Source organism: Lissotriton vulgaris, chromosome 2_1 (genome assembly GCF_964263255.1).
Source record: "Lissotriton vulgaris chromosome 2_1, aLisVul1.2, whole genome shotgun sequence".
NCBI classification, from domain to species: Eukaryota; Metazoa; Chordata; class Amphibia; order Caudata; family Salamandridae; genus Lissotriton; species Lissotriton vulgaris.
In genome coordinates, this window is record NC_141687.1 from 1,015,151,721 (window position 1) to 1,015,175,316 (window position 23,596).

Sequence of the window (23,596 nt, forward strand, 5' to 3'; positions counted from 1 at the left end):
GTCAACTCCTCCTTTCCTTTCTGCCCAGGAATGGGCATCAGAATGTAAATGAGGCCTCAGACACACCTAACCTTTCTCAGTTAGTGGCTTTCTAGTGGGACTGCACCATGTGAAGCTGCCAAACACCCAAGATGTGTATTGGAGACAGCAAAACACACAAGATGATGGAAGAAATGTTGCACAATGGCAAAATATTCACCACCAGTCACAGATCTGGGTTAAATCCATCGTTATTTTGCTCACCAAGCCACCCCTGTTCAGACATGCCCATATGCAAATCAGTCTTGACCCTGTGCCTCATGGGAACAGTCCAGACCGAACTTCCAAGCCATGTCTTCCCTGGACCGGAATCAAGCATCCTAGGACCGGTTTCTGGCTATCAGCCTTCATTAGTCAGGATAGCTTAACTCCAGTGGTCTAGTGAGCACGGGACCCACGTCTGGACATACCCTTCCCACTTAGGGTGAACAGCAAAACACACAAGATGATGAACGGAATGTTGCACAATGGCAAAACATTCACCCCCAGTCACAAATCTGGGTTAAATCCATTGTTATTTTGCTCACCAAGCCACCCCAGTTCAGACATGGCCAAATGCAAATCAGTCTTGACCCTGTGCCTCATGGGAACAGTCCAGACCGAGCTGCCAAGCCAGGTCTTCCCTGGACCGGAAACAAGCATCCTAGGACCATTTTCTGGCTATCAGCCTTCATCAGCCAGGATAGCTTGACTCCAGTGGCCTAGTGAGCATGAGACCCACGTCTGGGCATATCCTTCCCACTTAGTGTGAGCAGCAAAAGACACAAGATGATGAACGGAATGTTGCACAATGGCAAAACATTCACCCCCAGTCACAGATCTGGGTTAAATCCATCGTTATTTTGCTCACCAAGCCACCCCAGTTCAGACATGGCCAAATGCAAATCAGTCTTGACCCTGTGCCTCATGGGAACAGTCCAGACCAAACTGCCAAGCCAGGTCTTCCCTGGACCGGAATCAAGCATCCTAGGACCATTTTCTGGCTATCAGCCTTCATCAGCCAGGATAGCTTGACTCCAGTGGCCTAGTGAGCACGGGACCCACGTCTGGGCATACCCTTCCCACTTAGGGTGAACAGCAAAACACACAAGATGATGGATTTAATGTTGCACAATGGCAAAACATTCAACCCCAGTCACAGATCTGGGTAAATCCATCGTTATTTTGCTCAGAAAGCCACCCCAGTTCAGAAATGGCCATATGCAAATCAGTCTTGAACCTGTGCCTCATGGGAACCGTTCAAACCGAACTGCCAAGCCATGTCTTCCCTGGACCGGAATCAAGCATCCTAGGACCGGTTTTTGGCTATCAGCCTCAGACACACCTAACCTTTCTCAGTTAGTGGCTGTCTAGCGGGACTGCACCATGTGAAGCTTCCACCCACCCAAGATGTGTATTGGAGATAGGCATGATCCTCTGAATTTTTTGGGAAAAAAACTAGAGAGTCACTGAGAAAGGAAAAATAGGTCCAAATATCCCTCAGGCTCATTCTCTTGGTCATTCGTTAAATACTGTTAAAGAGTGACATTTGTGCTTTTTCTAAAGGGCAATATCCTGAGTCAAGGCAGCTAATTTTAGTATGTAGGACAACCCTCTCTTCAACCACCTGGTTGCCTGTAGCTGACTTACCCTGTCAGAGAGGGCTAAAGAAGAGAGCAGGGTAAATGAAAGAGTTCGTTCCAATTGCAGGAACTTACTGCTTTTGATAAAACCCAGAGGCCCTGTTCTTAGTGCTACTCCAAAATTTCCCCCAGATTCCTGCTACTTTCATCTGTGTTGAGGAAAAAAGCACAAGAAAATCTACCTTGTCAAAGATTCTGTGAAACCAACCACCACTGGAGAAGCTATAAAATGACCAAACTAATGCTTTATATTCTTTGACAGGGGGTTCCAGTACATCTAAGAATGTCTCAACATAGATTGGCGGTGGTGATGAGCCCCATGAGTTACTAGCAGGCAGGCAGCCATTGACCCCTGAACACTCAACATTTACTTAGCTTCTGATTGAGCCAGGAACAATACATTTGGGAAATTAGCTTCATTGTCATTGGAGGAGTGATAAACACGATCTAGAACAGTTCTGATCACTCCTCCAATGTACTAAAGATTCTGTGTCGGGACCAAATGAGACATTGTTAAGTTATTTGAGCTCCACACGCAGAGTGATCACAACAAATTGCTCATAGTCAACTTAAAAGTGGCTCCAGTGACTAAGAAGATACCTGACGAGAGGCTGGAGGTGTTTTATACACTCAATAAATCAAATCAAATAATCTTTATTCGGTTTCAGATATTAAAACCATAAAAGCACATATTAAATATATTAATACAATAATACCGTCTGGTGAATAACTATCTACAGATGTATCAACCGGCGATTACCTTGTACCAATGGGTATCCAAAAATTCAATGGCTCCAATATCGTTCATGCTATACCAATGAAACTAATCCAACCACGATCAATACAGTAAAACACAGCACTTAACATATGACGTACGGGAGTGCAAGAATACATCATCCAAAAAAAAGGGATGAAGGGAGGAAGCTTGTTAATCACAACTAGATCTGAGTCTGATGGTGGATTTAAAGAATTTGAGTACATAAATGACAGTGCTACCTGTCAGCATTTGTAAGAAAATAAAAGCTGGGTGCACTTGCCTAAAATTAGTCTTTTTTCAGAATCGGAATTAAGTAGTACTTTCTAGGAGTTTCATAAAAACTACAAAACATCATGAAATGAATCATGTTCTGTGGAGATTGCCCATCACAGCAACAGCAAAACAAAGTGTGCCCCATGCTATGACCCCTAGGGTTAGTAGGAGGAGGTGAAAAAGGTCAAACCGGAACCTTGTTAGAAGAAATCTACCAAACTACTGTATGAATCCCAGTAAGTAAGGCTCTTCCATCTGAGAAGGTTTTAACATGACAAAGTAACATATGCTACGATTCAGGAGCTCCCTCTATTCCCTTACCATAGCCCGCTGCACATGAAAGGCCGCCTTTATAAGATTCAAGTCTCTCTTGGTTGTCCGGTCCGGATTGGTAAAAAGATCACCTCTCCCAATGCTTGTTAAGCTCACTTTGACGTACTTGAGCCATGGCACACGTGGGGCGTAATCAAGAGCTAAACAATCTTTTAAAATTAGTTTATCTAATGTTGTCCCCTTACCAAACCCATATTTATAACCAAAGGGATACTGGAATATACGCTATCAGGTCAGTTATATATGTTATACTAAGCTCCTCACGTATAGTGAAAGAGAGGATACCTTGAGGAACCGATTGAATCCGTCTCAGAAACTTATTTTCCACAATTTGAAGGCCCTCAGTATTAATGTACCCCCAAATTTCACTGGCATATAGTGCCTCGTATTGACACTTAGCACAGTGATGGCGCAAGGACTCGTAGAAAAGAGACTTGCTCGGAAGCAATCTTCTCATTTAACTTTTAACCTTGTAATAATTATGTATTGTGTAAACAAAATATGCACCACATTTGACATAAAAGACAGAGAAGCTTGCCTACGTGTTTTACTAATATGTAACTCGAGCGAAATTCTAAAATGGCCGCTAATGGGAAATCTTTATTGCACATGCGTCGACTGCATCTACGCAGTATGACGTGCTATCGCTTGGAGGGAATTTCTTGCACCTACGCAGATGCTATTAAAATGGTTGCTTGAAAGATCACATGCTTAGCATCTGCTTTGCGGACACAAAAACAAGCTATTTACCTAATGATAACGCGGGGAAAGCAATAATGGTTAAAGGGGTTTAGAGTAGTGATAAGTGGTATACAGTGAAACCATTTTATTTTGAAATTAATATGTGTCTTTCTGACTTTCCTATTAGTATCGTTTCGGCCTCTCCATTGTCTATAAATCACCTGACCTCCGCACCTCCGCGTGGTGTGATTGAGCCCGAAGAAGTGATGTGACTTTTGAACGCAGTCCAAGGACGCAAAAGCTAATACCTGGGAACCAGCTCCACATTCCTTCGAATGAATGGGAATACGTGAAAATGATACGTTTGTGTATAATAAAATGTGAATACGGTGGTAATAAACATTTGTAAATAAAAATTAAGGGGTGGGATCTTTAAACAATAGACTGATAGACTAAGATGAAAAATAAGCATGGTGTGATGATCCCCCCCCCGGGATGCTGTAGGAGTGACGAGAGATACTGAAGAAGAATCGAATGCTGAACCAATTACTTTAACTAATTACTTTAGAAGAAGATCGCGGAAGAATCTCTAAGAGGAAGAGAGTGTCAGAGAGGGGTGCTAAGCAAGCATCGGTGTTAGAGAGGTCATCGTTCCTGTCCTGATTCATGTCCTGAAGCCTTTGCCACATGATTTTTCCCGGGTGACCCTTTCCAGCTCCTTGGCCAGGGGGTTGGTTTTCACACTATCCTAGGTAACTATACTTTCATGAATGTGTCTATAATTTTCCCTCTATCCTCTCCTTTCAGAGCAACGTCATTGTGGAGTATGATATATTTGTTTGATTGATTGATTAATTGAGTTTTTCTTTCTATGAGTGACAGAGACTGTACTGTACTTTGAGAAACGGTTCTCATGAAATAATTTAGATACAGATTTAAAACTTTTCCCAAGTCTGTGAATATTTCATTATAATAGAAAATAATTTATGTCATTTCACCATCAAGTAGTTCAACTAATGGTCCATTGACCGGAGGAAAGAACTTTTTGATAACTGAAAAGATTAGTTGAGAACAAGAGATAACTAATCTTGAAATGATAAAATCATAAAACCTTGACTCCAGCGGTTAGCACCAGGCTGTGTGTGAATTGTGTGTTTTGTGGGCCCAGGTGAGTATATGGTAATGGAGAATCTGGTGCTAGTTCGCCGCTGAATCAACAGTAGAGCTTTAGTAAGGATCCCATTGGTCTTTTTCCCAATCTAGTTGTAAAATTAAATTAATCTAGTTGTAAAATTAAATATGGCTGTGAACGCTTGATCTATCATCAACCTAGAGATCAGCACGTCCAACCTCTCCTAAAAAGTCTCCACTGGCTTCCGGTTTCTGCCCGCTGCAACTTTAAGCTTGGTTGCATCATTTTTAAATCCCTCACTGGTCATGGTCCCTCCTTCATTTCTTCTTTGCTTCATCCTTATGTTCCCTCCCGCACTCTTCGGTCATCTCAATTGGCCTTACTTTCTGTCCCCAGATTCAAGCGGAAGAAACACGGTGGCCTCAGGTTTTCTTTCTTAGCCCCGTCTTTTTGGAACACCTTACCTCTTTCTCTTAGGTTGCCCTCCCCCTACACCACATTCAGATCCTCCCTCAAAACTCACCTTTTCACTGTAGCTTATTACTAGCCGTCATTCTGTGTTATGTTATCTTCTGTCTCTCCTCCCTGCTCCCTCTGTATAGCGCCAAGAAACCTTATGGTGTTAGCGCGCTCAATAAGTTAATTTAACATAACATAACATAACATAACACTCTCTGGGTAGATCTTTTTTTAATGGGTAAGTTGAGGCCCTCATTTCATTTTATCATCCATCAAAACACACAGGCATGAAAAGACACTCGACCTTGGACGGGGGTGGGCCCTACCTTAAAGGTATATGGCCTACTAGGGCAGGCCCTATTTGCATGATAAAGTACTTAGAATTGTTAACCATGAGATCCTGCTTCCCCATAAACTGGACAAAAGAGTTTATTAGCATTTGTAACCTCTGTTCCGTCTTAGCCATCAATACAGCATTGTCTGCATACAGCAGAATGGGAAGAACAGAGCGTCCGACATGCGGGAAGTCCCCCTTGGTCTCTTTGAGAGTACTCCCCAGGTCTTTAATATATACATTAAATAGAAATGGGGTCAAGAAACAACCCTGTCGTACTCCTCTCCTAATAGGGAAGAAGCGTGCGACCTTCATGTCACCCGAGTATAGCACAGCCGCCCTTGTGTCTTGGTGGAATGTTGTAAAAAAAGGACTATATCCTTGTCCACCCGCAGGGAAAGCAGGGTCTGCCACAACCTGCTTCTATTCACACAATCAAATGAGGATTAAAGGTCCATAAAGGCTAGAAAAATGGTTATGGCGCGAGCAATCGCATATTTGTTCATTATCAGGAAGTGGTTCAGACATTGACTATTATTGAGCGGCCGGAATGGAACCCCTATTGGGCATCTGCCAAAATGTTATTCTCTGTGGCACAATTGGATAACCTATCTAGAAAGATTTGTCCGACCACTTCAACCACAATGTCCAGTAGGGAAATGGACCTGTAACAGTGTGTACTCTCTCTATCCACCTTTTTTAAAATGGGGACAATGTTGGAAATGGCCCATGAGAACAGGAAACCAGACCTAACAACCGCGTTAATAACACAGGTAAGCACCAGTGCCCAATGCCCTGTATTGGACGGGTAGAATTCCATCCCGTCCAGGTGCCTTATTTTGTGTCATGCCCGGTATTCCCCGCCTCACTTCTCCCTCCGAAACTGTCAGTGCAGACTTTACATTAACAACCCTGCAGGGTAATCTCTGGTCCGTAATAACCAAGAACACACTCAAAGTGGCTGACCCAGTCATCCTCTGTTATAAGAGCACTTGCTGTCTCTACTCCCAAGATTGGACTACTGATAATACCCCAAAACTTGGTACTGCTCCTGATTGTGCTGGGTTCCATAAGCTTACCCCAGGCATCCGCTTTCAAAGCTTTGTTATGTTTTTTAAGGGCCGCTTTATACTGTGTTCTACAAGTTCCGACTAAATCTCTATCTCTGGGGACAGCATGCAGTGCTTGCTTAAGCGACCTGGCCACGCGTGAACATGTTGTTTCGAACCATCTTCGTGCCCTTTTTTGTTGGCTATTGTAGGAGGAAATCGTCAATAGGTCAGCGATGGAGCAGGAAATGGATGCACAGGCTTTAACAACTGTCTCATCTGGATACTGCTCAGCGGCCAGACAAACCTGTATCTCTTCCGGACAATTAAGTGTGAGCGGGAAATCCGTTACGCTCACGGATTTTGCGGATTTTTGGGAAATCCGCAATCCGCGAATTTTGCGGATTTCCCGCAAAATCCGCAAAAAAAAATCCGCAAACGTAACGGGTGCAAAAGTTGAACCCCCACTCATGCAACAATTTTACAATGGGGCCAGCAAGCTGGCAGTGCCTTTGTAAAATAGTTACAAAGTTAGCTTGCACAGGAACCACTAGATAAAACGAAGCAGGTGCTGCTTTATTTTATCTCAGTGCTTCCTGTGCAAGCTAACTTTGTAACTATTTTACAACCACGCTGGCAGCTTGCTGGCGCCATTGTAAAATAGTTGCATGGCTGGGCACAGGTCAGGTCTGCAGCTCACTCAAGGGACCCCTGTGCCCTTCGGGGCGATTGCATAGTAACACACACATGGTCGCTCGAACTAGTTGATGCTCAAATTCAGTGACTCATTCATTAGCCCAAAAACAATCGTGAGAGTCGTCGAGGCTGGACAGGTGTGCCTTCTTCCCAAATCTACCGTGGAAAATCAGCTGTGATGCTGGATAGGCTTTGCATCCTTGACTTTCACGAGCGCAATACCCGAGCTTCTTTCTCTTCATCTGCTGAACTGATCTTTCTCTGACCTTTTATTCACACAAGAGGCACATACCCTACTGGGCACATTGTGTTCGCACGGGTTTCTGCAAGTTCGCACACGTTTTGTACAATTTTGCAATTTGCGAAATTGTACAAAACCCTCGCGAACTTGCAGAAACCCCTGCGAACATAAAAAAAAAAAATCCGCAAATTCGCGGGAATTCGCGGATTTTGCAGATTGCGAGCTCGCAAATCCGCAAAATTCGCGAACGCGAGATTCGCAAAATTCGCCCATACCTACTGACAATAAGCTAAAAAGGTCTCATTAAAAAGACCAGTGATAATCTGCACCCATTTAAGCCTTCTACCCCCATTTGTGGGCTTCAGGGCACCTCCTCTCCCACTCCTCTTCTTCAAGCCCAGTGTGAGACATCTGGGTTGAGAAATAGTGGATTGTGGTCATTGTGAATACTTGCCTTAATAAAAAAGTCCGATATTAAATTAAAAGAGGGTTGGAGCCAAGAATAAAATCAATAAAATAGTTACTACCATGCCCTTTGAAAGTGGGAGTGATATTGCTCTGGGCAGGGTCCAGTTTACCCATATGGGATTGGAAGTCATAATCCCATACTAGGGTGTTTAGGGTGTTCCCTTGCCCGTGATGTTCAAAATGGGTGCCCAAGTGGTGAGGACAGAAAGAACCCTTGGATTCAATAGGATACCAGCTGACAAACAGCCATCCAGTCCTGAACTCTCAGTCATTCCGAATCTATAGCTTCTGACTGAGTCAGCAACAATGATGATCAAGACACCGCCTACATTTCCTTGGAGGTGAAGGAACACATTTCCTAGGTCTATTCTGCAATCAGCTCCTGTACACTGCATTGGAAGCACATGAGAGTTTGTCAATTTGATTAGCTCTGACTATGTAACGTGACAAAAGGTAATACATCAGAATTAATTGACATGAGGTTGCACTGGCTACAAGATGTTTGGTGAGGGACTATAGGGAGAGGTTGACCCAGGGAATTACGAGCAGACAAGCTGTGACCTCATACTTAACTCTCAACAATTCTCCAGCACTAGCTTCTGCTGAAGTCAGCAACAATATCAATCAGGACACCAACTTCATTATTCACGGCGGTGGGGGAAACCCTTGTCGTAGATCAGTTCTAAACACTGCTTTGATGCATTGCATGCATAGGTTAGGAACCAAACCAAACTTCATTAAACGTACTAGAAACCCATGGGATTGTAGAGTGTTGCAAACTTGATGGACATCCCTTCATCTATGAAAAAAGAAGAGGTACAGATTAGCCAGTCATCTAATTATGGGAAAACATGGACTTTGGGAGGGTTTCAACACCTAGAACTGAAAGTTCCAACCAAAATGCAGATTCAAAGGAACCGCTCGGAAGCCCGATTTTTTGGAATGTACAAGCAAGCTTCCATAAATTAAACAGATCCAAAAAGTCAGATGAAAAGATCAAGGGCAGAACAAACTGGCGGGTCTCCATTTTGAACGATAGGACAGTAAAGAAATGACCATCTTTAAATGTAAATGGGTCTGGAGTCTACTGGGGGTTTTTGCACTCCCAAACACCCCGCCTTCCCTCTGACTTCATTACAGGAATTACTGCCACCTTGTCTGCCAGGTCTTAGACGTCACTCTAAAGAGATTGATGATGGTTGTGGCAGTGAAGTTCTGGAGTGAAGCAGATATCGTACTTTGGAATTTATTGAAACTCAATTTGATGCCCCTTTTGTATTCTCTTGAGTATCCAGGCATCTGAGATTGATGTCTGTCAAACCCTGAAGAAGGCTTAAAGCTGACTTTCCTCCAGACTGGAAGATTCAGGAAGGTGCCTGACATAGTTATAATTTTGAAGGAGTTGTGGAGGATGGGTGCTGCAAGACTGAAAGATGGATTTGTAATAAATAAGCCCCCAACTACAGGTCCTTAAATTTGAAAAGCTTGGCCAGACCCCACGGCTGAGAGAAGCCACAAAAATGTCAGAGAACCATAGCTCCACCCCTTGCCAGGAAGACCCTCATGAGTCATTAACCTCTAGCCTTCCGGAGACTTCTTAAGGAGTTCTAACTGCTGAAGAGTTTTGCTCCTGTGAATTAAAGAACAGACTTTTTGAAAATAGTTTACTTTGAGGAATGCATCCAAATATGTCTGTGATCAGTCACAGTGGATCGAAAGGAAGTAGCTGCTGCACAGGCAGCCAAATTAAGTGTCAAACAAATATCTGACCTGCTGTTCTGTATTTGATAAAGTAACAAGCAATGAGATCTTTGCTGCATTTCCATATGGAAAGGATAAATTAGTATGGCGGTGCTGCCCAGTTTGTAATGGACTTGCTCTGGATTCCGCTGGTATAGTCCTAAAGATAGAGTCCTCATCCCCAAGAGGTCCATCTCAGGTCCTTCACCCTCGGCTGGTACTGGAGTGTGCTCTTTCTCACCAAAGAATTGAAATTTGTGAACCAAAGCCAAAAGGTAAGAGTTTTTTTTAATGAGAATCATATTTATTGCGTTTTTTAAAGTAGGCAGCATACAATACTGAACAGAACATAACTTCACGAACCAGGAGTATATAGGAATGAAAACCGGGTTTGTCAGGCAATCAATATCATACAGAATATACAAATGAACATCAATCAATCCAGACCGAACTGCCAAGCCATGCGTGTGAATTGCAGGCCTGTATCTGGTTTTTGCTGATTTCAGTATAGCGAACGGCCTCATCGCAGCTTTTTTTGCGTTTGTGTTTCGCATTTTCGTGGCGTGGCGTTGATTTTAACCAGTCAGTTGACGCGTTATCTGGAGACTAACGCATGGTACCACACAGTTGAGAATGCTTGGTTAATACAGCGTCATTTTCCTGCGATACACTGCGCTGTTGGAGGTTGCGTTAAGTTATTTTTGCGTTGGTAATCACATGTACTTGGGAATATGCCCCTTAGATTTTAAACAAAGGACTAGGTCAGAAGGTAACATTGTTAAGGCATTTTGCTTGTATTGTTTGATCTCACACCAATGTTGGTCAGCTACAGAGGACGCTGTCCATCATCTCTCTTAGGGTAACGTTTACATTTTACATCTCATTTTTTCCCATGGGCACAGGTTGACATTTGTTTCATAAATACATAACTCCTAATCCCTGAAACCTATTTTTGTCCACTCTGTGCCAATGTAATCATGTTTTAATAACTGTGTAGTAAATATAATTGGTAATGGTATTTTAAATGGACTCTTATGTTGTTTTTGTTACTGCATTTTCTCTGATGGAATCCTGACTGATTGTGTCCAGCTGAAAAGGATACACTTTGGAATACCCGAACCACGCATGGTATTGCTTCATAACGTTATGGAAGCTCAGCCACAGTAGACAGAAAGGATGATACTTCTCTTCCCTCTAGTTATCAATCCAGTTTCCTAAAACAGGGGGAAAAAAAAGAAAAGAGGTCTAATATGACCCTATATCAAAACAAGGAGATTACTTCTCTACCCCAGTTCTCTACTGAGGGACATCTACACCAATAAACAAAACAACCACATCTTAATATTTCTGAATTTTCTAACTTGATAACTGTTTTTCATTTTTACAAATCTTCAACGCTTTAATTTTCTGTTCAGTACTTTTTAAGATACAATATCTAGGATTTGTTGGTGTTACCAGTAGAGCATTCCTTATAACTTTAACGGTCCTGTTCGAATGGAAGAAGATCATAATACCACTAATGGGGAATCGTGGTTTTTAAAATTCCTAATCTATTGCTCAGTCTCTTTCTAGCACCATAACCCATCACTAGTGCTTGAAACCTGGATCTATATACCCATAATTACTTTGACATATGAAAAGTATAATGGCTTGTGACTTACAGGGTTTGAATTAGTAAAAACTAAATCTTGCTATAAAATACGAGTTACTAACAAGTTTCGTTCTGATTTACAGATACTATTCAAGCAATGAATTTGAAGGGTATCCCGGAAGAAGGAATATTTATAAGTAAGTTTTTATCATAATCATTTGATGAAAATTAAAGTCAATATTGTCTATAATATGTACTGTATGGATGTCATTAAATAATCATGTTTTTTTCCGGAAATAATTACATATCTCTACCTTACTGTACATTTTAAAAATGAAATCACATATTTTTGGAAAATCTTAGCACCAGATATAAATTTGTCAATATAAAAATGCCTGAGAGTTGGTGAACAATATCAGATATTAGTACCTACATATGGTGGGGCTGTATTTTCAAAAATCGCTCACCTTGCTGCAAACACCAGTGCAGCACCTATCCTTTTAAACGTATGCAAATTACCATTGTCTATGTCGCTTGAACATGGTGACTACAACAGTAGTAAGTCTGTGATCTGAAATAAGCCCTATGGCTCCTTAGGATTCTCGTGGAGCATTAGTCCTAAAATTAGTATTAGTTACTGCACAACACTGATTAATGGACTGAAGAAAGATTTTAGATGTGGTATGGAACAGTGCCTCGTTATATCTTAGCCCCTTATATCGAGTTTGGCAGTTCCATGGAAAGAATTTCTACCTAGTTCCCTGAGTCAGTTAGGATTATAAGATGTTATAATCAAAGTGCCCATTCTAGCCTATGTGGAACTGGTTGCCTTGCAATAGTGAAAAACATTATTGGCTGTAAATCACTATCAGGACATGCCACACACATCAGGGCAGGTCCTACCTTTTACATACAATGCACCCAGCCCTTGGGCCTACCATAGGGTGACTAATATGTAGAAAAGGGAAGGTTTAGGGACTGGCAGGTGGGTGCTCTTGCTAGGTCAGCATGGCAGTACCAGACTGCACACAGGCTCTGCAATGGCAGACCTGAGACACATTTTACAAGCTGCTATTGTGAGTGGCACAATCAGTGCTGCAAGCCCACCAGCATCATTTGATTTACAAGCCATGGCACACACAGTGCACTGTACTGGGGTCTGACAAGTAAACCAAATAAGCCAATCATGGAGTCACTAATCCATACATCAATTTACCATAGGGAGCACTTGCACTGTGGCACTGAGTGGCAGTGGCACATTGCCCAAAGCAACTAAAACAAGCAAAAACATCAGAGGCAACAGCAAAAAATGGAAGGGAGACCCACGCCAATACTGCCAGGTCTAAGAGGGCCTTAGATTTTTTTGGGGAGTCCTCATCCCACCATCTCTTTCTTGCTGGCACAGGTCTCCCCTCCCGCCCGAAGAGGTGGAGGGTCCACCCACACAAGCTTATTGCTGTTTTTAATGGCCTCCCCAGGCTCAAGAAGGAAAAAGACAAATGGACACAGCAGAATGGCTTAATCATTGGACCCTCAATTTGTTTAACAATTCACATAGTGTTTCCAGACCCTCTAAAGGGGTTGGGGATCACAGGCTAGATACATCGAACTTGTAAGCTTGATGTTATTTGAGCATTTTATTCATCCACATAATCCTTAACTTCACAGTGAGTTTCATCTGAACCTAGGCATCTTTCCTCTGTAGGTTATTTATTCTAGCACCCAGCTCCTAGAGCCTTAGTATATTGAGAAATGTCATAGTTACATATAAATACATTTTTAAGACATGTTTAGACTATGAGGTATGCGTTATTGTTTGAATTGGTCTCCTGTGACTACTGATGCTGAGAATGGGAATGTGTGTAGTTCGGCTTTGAATACAAAACACACATGCAGTGAAAGTGGTAACTGCTAACGAAAATGGTAACAGAACATTAGTGATACACACATAACAGCATAAAAAAGGGCTCATCCTGTCCCCTGTGCAAACATTGCGTACAGCCAAGTTGGTCAAAGTTATAAGTTTGTTAAAATGTACCACACCCATCCAATGAAGTCCAACACAGGGAGTTAAATTTCGGCAGGCTAACTGTCTCAAAATGTAAGAGGTGAAACATGTCTGAAAATAGGGAACATGTGGATTTTGGTGCAGATACATATATTGCAAATTTCAGATGGTAAGGTGATCTCATATAAAGAGTAATAAGCTGAAGACTATATGGAGTACTCAGTCACAGAATTTGGCAGAAAGTTAGCCTATAGAAAACACTAGTATAATATTATTTCTCGGAAGGCAAATTATGTAGAAAGATTTTTTTTCCAGTTTGTCTTTGTCTACTATACACTCAGATTCAGGCATATTATCCATTACATATAAAGCACATGCACCTGACACATATATTTAGAGCCACACCAAGAGAACATGATGACTTACTTAAGAAATGTTTAAACAAAATGGAAGTACTTAAAAGTTCATTGAATATATTTTACATGTATATGGCAAAGGATCAAGTTGATCTTTTGCCCTTCCTACTAATACCCAATCATTACAAGCCTAAATTTTTATAGGTAGGTGAACAACATTATGTGCTTTTTCAGAAATAGATGAAAAATAGCATGTACAAATAAGATTTGCACCAGGCTTCCTGGGGTATTTGCCGCTTATATGTAAATAAATGGAGTCTAACATGCTGATAATCTGATTTAACCCCTTGATACAGATATATTTGTGTAAGTGTTCTGTAAGTCACACCCCGGCAAATGCACCGTTCGTAAAATTGTATTTCCCTACCCGTGATTGCATCATTTTTAACTGTTTTGCTTGTGATTGCTACAGTTTAAAAATTGAAGTTTAACCTGCCTGTGATTACATCATTGTTCACCTGTTTTTGTTTAGAAACCCATGTTTTTTACTTGCCCGTGACTGTTTCATTTCAACTTTTGAATTGTGGGATTTGCAGTCCAAACTCTGTTGTTTTCTCTGTTTTTCCCCCCTAATTTCTCCCTTACTCTGTGCTCAAACCTGTGTGTTAAGCAATCCATCCCCCAGCTCCCATTTTGTGTTAATAAGTGAGTAAACCAGATCCCCTCCCTTTCCCCCCTTAGCAACAGGGATATTCTACATCAGAGTGACTATAGGGTGCTCTGAGACAGCAGTAATCTGCTGTGAGCTGTTTAAGCTGGGTTTTGTAGGGATTGTACACTCATTTTTGGGCTAGGAAAGTGAGTACAGTTTTATAAAAGCAGGATTGTGGAGGGCAAAGTTTGTTAGGCCCTTGTCTACAGAAGTACAAAGTGTGGATTGAACCTGTCTGTCTCCTAGGAGATTCTGAATTGAGGAGCAGATTCCAACTCCCTGGCCAGCAACCCTTGCACAGGGAGCTTATATAGTCTGCTATTGGATGCTACATGTGTGCACTGATTGGTGGTTGCATCTGGTGTTTCAATTGGATTAGGGATGGTGTTCTCATTGGTTGGTTATTTGAGGGCTCTCATTGGTTCCTGAGTCAGTGCTGCTACGGATGTAGGGCTTAGAGTTTGCGATCTGATTGGTGGATAGTTGTAGGGTTTTCAATTGGTTCCTGGGCCTGGGCTTTCTATTGGACATTGGACTTAGGGTTTCCTGTGTAATTGGTTGCTTGGAGTAGGTTTGGGACTAGGGCTAGACTTAGTCTTTCTATTGGCGGTAGGGTTTAGGGTTTTGTACCTGATTGGGTGATTGGACTAGGGCTATGATTGGTTCTAGGGTTTAGGGCAAGTGTTGTGATTGGCTAGGGTTGAGGCTAGGGTCCCCATTGGTTGACGGGATCATCTGATTACTAGGTCTCTATATGGGCAGGACGTAGGGTGTTCCAGCCTGGGCATCGAGTAAAGGGTAGAGAGAACAAGGGTAAGTGCCTGTTTAAGACTGGTTGGAACTAGGGCCAGTAATGCTTCCCTTTTTCCCATTCACCTGCGCTCACCCTACCCCATCCACATCCACAACCAGATTAACACACTCACACCACATCTACTCTACTCATTTACAACATAATAACCCTACACAAAAATCTATATCTCTGCACACACTACAAAACCACACAAACCACACCTATACACCCTTCTATCCCAGATACCGTACATTTTCACCATCACCAACACAAAGTGCACAACTCTTTCCTATACCACTAACCAATCCACTCATGACTAATACAACCCAGTTCCATACCACACTGAACTATATCCCAACCAGACACACACTCCCTGCTCCAATTATACCTCAGAAAACCATTTTTGTGACTAACAAACCTAGAATCAGCCTTCAGTCATTTATACGACCAACTCCACCTCTTTCAACCACAATAAGACAACCACACAACACCTAAACTCCACTACACCACACATACCACCTCTTGCACCAAACAAGTCTAAGACAAACACTCACAACTCTTCTTCCTCCGCTCTTATACACAACACACACTCTACTCACAAACGCATCACCCACCCTTTTACCTTACAACTTTCACTCATGAACAATACTATACTAACAAATCCATCTCAGAAAGCAAATATATCATCATCTCCCTTCACTATTCATCAAAAACAAAACATATCACGCAAAACAGCACAACCAAATCTCAAGCACAAAACCTCTGAATACTTGCCATCACAAACTGCAAAAATACACGCACCTTTCAAATTACACAAATAAACATCCTCCAATACCAAGCTTTCTCTCATCCACCACACCGAACACATACACAGCATCACAGCAAGCCTCTTTTTAACAGCGTCTCATCCATTAGACAATTTAGAACCTTACTACATGACCCACATGCTGCAGACACAAACAAAATAAGCAAAGTGCCACACCTCACAAATTTGCTTCTCCATGTCTACTGTACAACAAGGTTCCACCAAAAGAACAACACAGCACACCAACTCACTCTTAAACACCATCACCACCTACACAAGCAGACCTATCAAAATGCCTTCTTAACCTGTTGGACGAAGAACATGATAAAGAAAAGCTACACAATTGCTATCCTCATACAGATAATACAAACACTAAGGACACACCCGCTGCAAGCCCACAAAATACTGCTCACTCTTCTACAAAACAAAATCACACTATCACCAAAGTACATTCTCTAAACTGTTTACTAATAAATGCTCGATCGCTCTCTAAGAACAAACATCACATGCACAAGCTTCTCACTGACGCAAAGCCAGACATACTGTTCATAACTGAATCATGGTTGAGAGATGATAGAGCTCCAGTCCTGCATAAAGCCATTCCTCTAGGCTACAACACGATCACCCAAAATCAGATAAGCAAAAAAGGAGGTGGCCTAGCTGTTGTGTACAGACAAACATTACATATCACTAAAGTTGACGACGTCTCCATTAGAAATTGTGAGGCCTTTTTCACCAGATGCAATCCTACACCTATTTCTTTGTGCAACTTTCTGCTCCTTTACAGACCTCCACCTAACAAGGCAACATTCCCAGATGCACATCTAGACACAGTTTCAAACCTGATAACACTACACTACAAACTTTGCATTCTGGGTGACTTCAACATTTGGTTTGACAAACCAAATATTCGGCATCCAAAAACTATCACCGTGGCCCTAGAAGCACTGAACCTGCATCAGATTGTCCACAAACCCACACACATCACTAGTCACAACCAAGATGTCATTTTTGCTAATACAAGATTAGTTTCCTTTCAAACGATGACTCGCTCACTGCCCTGCCTGAACGCCGTGAGGGGAACGGCTGTTCCTGGGCTTCTCTTCATCGCGCCGTGAGGTGAACGGCTTCCCTAGTGAGACCAGCGACAGCGCCGTGTGGGAAACAGCTTTTACCGCGATCCTTGAGCCGTGAGGGGATTGGCATCGCGGACATACCCATCGCCACCTACAACTCCCAGCAGCCTCTAGGGGAGCAATGTCAGCAATGCGCCGGCCCCTGCAATGAGAAAGCGCGCCCACATCCACGCATCGTGGGACACGCTCACTGACCTGCCTGAACGCCGTGAGGGGAACGGCTGTCCCTGGGCTTTTCTTCATTGCGCCGTGAGGTGAACGGCTTCCCTAGTGAGACCAGCGCCAGCTCCGTGAGGGAAATGGCTTTTACCGCGATCCTTGAGCCGTGAGGGGAATGGCATCACAGACATACCCATCGCCGCCTACAACTCCCAGCAGCCTCTAGGGGAGCAACGTCAGCACTGCGTCGGCCCCAGCCCTGAAAGCGTGCCCGCCCCCACGCATCGTGGGCCGCGCGCGGGCGGCGCCGGGAGAAGCCCGGGAAAAGGGCGGGACCGTCTGTGGCCGAAGGAGGCCGGGCTGGGCCACCCCCCTAACTTCTCCCTGTAAATCATAAAGGTACTGTTGACTTTTGATTTTGAACAATGGGGAAAAGGAAAAGTATGAAGGGGGGGTGGAAGGACCAAATGTGCTGATAAAAAGGAAAAAGCCAAGGAAGTCAAAGAAAGTAACAAAAGACGCGGGGGAAAATTGTGTTATGACCCGTATTGAAGAACTGATTGAGGACTGCTGGACTTTACTTACGTCCGAACACCCTCCTAACTGATATCTGGCTGAGAATGTGGGGGAATTGGTAGAAGAGCAAAGAAGGGTTGGTAAACAGGGCTCTATAGTGGTTCCTGATATGTTCTTCGGGAAAAAGCAATGTAGTTGTGATCGTGGTGGAGGGAATGATGTTTCTAGATGTAATGAGAATGGTAGCACTGATTTAGAACCAGGAGTTATCCGTCCACCAGCGATTGAGCCTAATATACTTTGTAAAAACAGGTTTTCAGCGCTAGTAAACATTGAAAGCCCTGATCTCGAGACCGAAGGTCATATAAATCAGTTGTGCACTCAAGATATTGCACGAGGAGCTAGTGACTTGGGACAGGGGGGTTCTTCTGATTCTTCTACACTCTCTTTTCCCTTGGGAGGCGATAGCACCGTTTTGATTAGTGTAGTCAACCAATTGTGTAAGCTAATTCAAGGCATGCAAGTTAAGATTGAAGTTCTCACCACCACTGTAAATAAGGTTACATCTGGCTGTGGTCCATACCCTAATTGTTGTCTGGCTACAAAACCACTGATTGATAAACCCCCAGACCAGCGTAGGGTGACAGCTCAAAACACTGTGACCAATCGGAACAGCACTAGTTTGCCAAGACAGGCTGGTACCTTGTATAGCGAAGCGGCTGAAGTAAGAAGGGGGCTTCCGCAAGCATCGTTTAAGGAAACTGCCGGGTATTCAAATATAAAATCTGGAGAATTATCTGGCGTTCCTAAACTGGGATAGAGTATGAACACCAGCTTGCTGAAACAACCTGATAGTGATAATGTATTGGTAAACAGAGGCAATCAACAACTCTGTGCCAATCGGGATGATATGTTTAAAGTCTACATGGTTAACGTCCCAAATTTGGCCCTTGGCAAGGATACAGAAACAAGTGACTCCCTAACGAATGAAGCTATTCACTGGATCAGACATATCAGGGGATGTCGATCTGTGATTAGGGATGACATTACCAGAGCGCGAAGGCTCTCCTATCCCGGGGTGAAAGCCGATTGTATTGAACTGACCGTTAGGCTGGCAAATATGGCACAAAGTTTGATATTACTAGAGTTTAGAAGCTGTTCCTCTGATCATTCCCTGATACAACCGAGATCTTCTCCCCCCCACCAGTGGTCGGCAGAAATGGGGAGGTGAGCACCAGGAAGATGGCAGGGTGGCTCGAGTCTGGAGTCAAATGATTGACTGATAAAAGAGAATAATCACTTATCTCCCCACAGTTTACACCGTGGTGGAAACCCTAAGTGTGCACCCAAATGGCAATCTGCAGTCCCTTTGTCCGATGGTAACCCTGTGGGCTGTTGAGGGCCAAGCCGAATCTATGCTAGCTTGTCCTTCAGAGAATCCAAATTTATGTGTAAATGCTAATTTCCCAGATGGATTTGGAAAATCTGGTTCAATCATGTCCTGGAATATTGCAGGGTTGAACACTAAGATACAATGCCCGGAATGGGCCTTATTTGTCAATCTATATAACATATGCATATTCCAAGAGACCTGGTTACTCGAACCACAACACTTCCAGGGGTTTTTAAATTTTAGTGTTCCTGCGGAAAAAAGTGCAAGAGGTTGACCTTCGGGAGGTTTGACAATTTGGATTAGGCAGGACTTAGACGTTAAAATAAAAGTGCTCTGTGCAAATCATAGAGATACACAGATTGTTTCACTCAAGTTTACAAATGCAAAATCTGTAGATATCTACAATGTGTATGCAAGGAGTACAGGGGGGAAGAAGTCTGGGACATTCACTGCCCTAGAAGACCTCATAGATAGATACTCTGCGCAATCACACATAATAGTAGCAGGAGATTTTAACACGACTTTTGAGCCGCTGATAAGTGGCGACTGTGACCTAACACAGGAACAAGATAAGCAATGGGGTGTCCCTAAAATAGAGTTGGAGCCAGTCAGGAGGTGGTCTGAACTGGCGATTCAGATTAACTCAATTTGTCTAAATAAAGGGCTAAGAGCGGCCAATGGTAGGACATTGAAGGATAAGGTGGGTGCTATCACTTTTAAAAGTGGTTTAAGAACTAGTAGGATTGATTACATACTAGTGAATCTCGAATTGTGGTCCCACTTGGAGGACATGATGGTTGTTGATCGCCTTGAGAGCAACCACAACCCTCTATTGTATGGTTCTGTCCTATTGGAAACCCTCCATGACTGATAGGGGACCGAATGAAGAACTTCCCCCCAGTACAGTCCCCACAAATGACATGCGCCACGTAAAATGGCTCAAAGGGATTGAGTGTCAGGAAAATATTGTTTATATTTTAAGTAAGCTAGAGCAAGCAACTAGGGAATTGAGCACCTATTACAGCACCAATGACGCGGAATTGGGCATAGATTATGGTACTAAAATACACGGAACGCTGTTTTCCCAACTAAAACAACTGTTCGTCAGACCGTGCAAGTGAAAGAAGGCCCCAGTTAAAAATTCCCCATGCTGGTATACTAAGGAATGTAGAAAAGCACGAGCTGATCTGGGCCTTGCAGTATAATCTGGACCCAGTGGTAATGTTTGCTTTGCAAGGGCAGCCTACAAATATGTATTAAAAAACTCTAAGCGTGCCTGGGACGACAAAAGGTGGCAAGAGCTTAAAGAAGCTAGTGCCGCAAAGGATTCCAAACATTTCTGGAACATAATCAGATGGGGATGTGAGGGCCCGTCCCAAGAGCCACAAAACTGGGTTGCACAGGAAGAATGGGTGGCTTATTTTAAGCCCCAATATGCTAAGGGGACTGAATTAGGTAGAGAACCCAGAGCAGAGGTTATATATACACCATGGCTCGAAGACACGTTTAATATCGGGGATGTAGAATGTGCCTTAGATTCTGTAATAGCAGGAAGGGCGCCTGATATGGCTGGCGTCCCGGCAGATATTTTTTTATATGATAGAGAATCCTTGGGAAGGTACATACTCTTGTTGTCAAATATAATAGCTAAAGGAGCACCCATACCTGAATCGTGGAATGGTGCAGAAATTATCCCAGTTTTTAAAAAGGGTGACAAGTCACTCCCTCTGTAATCACCGCCCAATCAGTCTGATTGATAACATGCAGAAGATTTTTGGCAGACTGGTTTTAAACAAGGTTCAGGACTGGGAGTGCGAAACGAGTATACTATCACACCTGCAAGCTGGATTTAGAGCTCGTATTAGCACAGTCGACCAAGTACTGCATTTTGCTATGCTTTATTGGAAAACTGTGCAATTAGGGGTGGGGTAGTTTATACTTTGCCTTCATTGATTTGAGGGCAGCCATTGATCTCGTTCCACGCTCGAACCTGTGGTCTGTCTTGAATAATATGGGTTTGTCTCCTGCCCTCCTTTCATTAATTATGAGACTCCATGAACATAACTTTGCTCAGATTAGATGGGGTCGACCTGGAAGTGTTACTAGCCAGTTTCCAGTGGAAAGGGGGGTACGTCAAGGCTGTGTGTTAGCCCCAACCCTGTTTTCTTTATACATTAATGATGTGGCTAAAGTACTGATTGATGAAAAAGTTGATGCTCCAATCCTAGCAAGGGCGAAAGTACCTATCTTAATGTTTGCTGACAGTCAAAGCGCTAGGTGCTTTCGAGGCTTTTTGCACCAATCGTGGTCTGGAAATAAATGTTTTAAAATCTAAATTCATGTCTTTTAATCAACACAAGTCATACAAAGGCAATATTTATATGAACGAATTACCCCTGGAGCGAGTCAAATCGTTCAGCTACCTGGGTGTCACCATCCAACATGACTTGTGCTGGAATGAACAGATTGATCTAGCTACACTCAAGCATCGGCAATTGGCTGGAGCACTGAGCAAAGAGCACACCAAGTCACTGACAAAACCACTGGCCCTGGCCCTTCGCGTTTATAGACCAAAGGCAGTGAGTGCTGCCCTTTATGGGGTGGAGATCTGGGGGTTCAGGAACCTAAAGATGATGGTAGGATTCAAAAATAGGTTTCTACGTAGTCTTGTTAACTTACCCCTGAGTACTCCTATGGGTCCTGTTCTTTATGACTTGGGTATGAGACCAATTGACCTCATTGCCAATTTGCGACTTGTAGTGTACTGGAGTCGCATATGGATAACACCTGAATTAAAAATATTTGCTTCTGGCCTTTTGGATACAATCAAAAGTGATACCTTCCACAGAATCAGATGGCTTTCTGGCATTGGTGGAATACTCATAGAGCTGGGATTGCTAGAACTATGGGAGGACCCATCCAATGCCACGATTCCATCAAAGAAGGTACTAAAAGGCCTATACTGGGGGATGGTACCCTAAAGAGTTTTCAGAACCACTCCTTAACTCTCACTCACGGGGGTCTTTTTGGAATTCAAGGATGAGATTCTCTTTGTGACATTTTGGGATGACATAACTAAGCCTCTAGACAGAAAGCTTTACTTCCAATTGAGAATTGTCAGTTTACCAATTAGAGCATTCACAACTAGGTGGTCAAATGGTGGAAACGCCGCATGTCCCTGTTGTCCGGCTCCTTTTGAAACAACCAGTCATATGCTATTTGGGTGCCCTGGATACTCTGCTCCGAGGAGAGTTTAGTTGCGCCCAATGTGTAAATTAATGGGCACCAGGAGTGGAATGGTGGCTACTAGAATTATTCGTACAAGTACCAACCCACCTGTGTATGTCGCAGCTGCCAAGTTTCTAGGTTGGTCTTGGAATATTAGGAGGAAATTGATGAAGGGGTGATTTGCCGGTATGTGCATTTGTGATAATATGTTGTACATAGTCTAATATTTTATTAACCTTGGTCATGATTTTTAGCCAATTTTTTTTAGCAGAAATGAATTGTATATTTTACTCTCTTATCATGAATTTCATGTTTTTTCAAAATGGAAGATGCATTTCTTATCTGTTTTATGCTTTTATGACATTTGTCGAATAAAGCTTACTTGACTGACTGACTCCGATCACATGGTCAGACCACCATTTGCTTTCCTTCCAGCATAACACAACACTGAGCGACGCACCAAATACCACCTTACATGCATCCAAATATCGGGCGTGAAACAAACTCAATTTGGAACAATTAGAAACACAGCTAACATGCAGTAGAGATCTACAAGCAATAAATTCTGTTCAACAAGTATATGATTGGCTACAGGAAGCTTTTGATATCCTGATACCACTAAAAAAGCACACAACAGAACAAAAGAAAACAAGTACCTTTGAGAAATGTAGAGATAAAAGAAATAAAACAACAAACTAGAAAGCTGCAACGTGCCTGGCTCAAAACAAACACCAACCAAGACAAACTTTGCCTAGAGAAACTTAACAGAGTATACAAGTAAGCTATCAAAAAATCAAAAATGCTTAATCTGCAAGTAAAGAATTCTATAAACTACTCAATGAATTTCAAAACCAAATTACCTAGAAGCAGCTCATCCCATTACTCTAGAGTTCACGGACAAACTGGCAAATCATTACACCGACAAAGCAGACACGTTGGACTCATACCTAAAACAGAGACAGAGCATCAGCACTAACCCGTTTCAAAAGCTTCAATCCAAGAAAACTTTAACCCAGCCTCTCTGTTCCTTCCAACACATCTGGTACAATGAATTTATGGGCCTGGTCAAAGCAAG

At 42.8% G+C, this 23,596-nt stretch overlaps 1 protein-coding gene across 2 annotated transcripts in view; it reads left to right on the forward strand.

Annotated features, from left to right (window-relative positions):
* The window catches only part of FAP (fibroblast activation protein alpha), an 830,211-nt gene that overhangs the window by 408,308 nt on the left and 398,307 nt on the right, over positions 1-23,596 (forward strand). For both annotated transcript variants that reach the window (XM_086956603.1, XM_086956604.1), the window contains exon 15: positions 11,559-11,612. In XM_086956603.1, the coding sequence (XP_086812729.1) occupies positions 11,559-11,612 (54 nt within the window). The remainder of the gene's footprint in view (positions 1-11,558; positions 11,613-23,596) is intronic.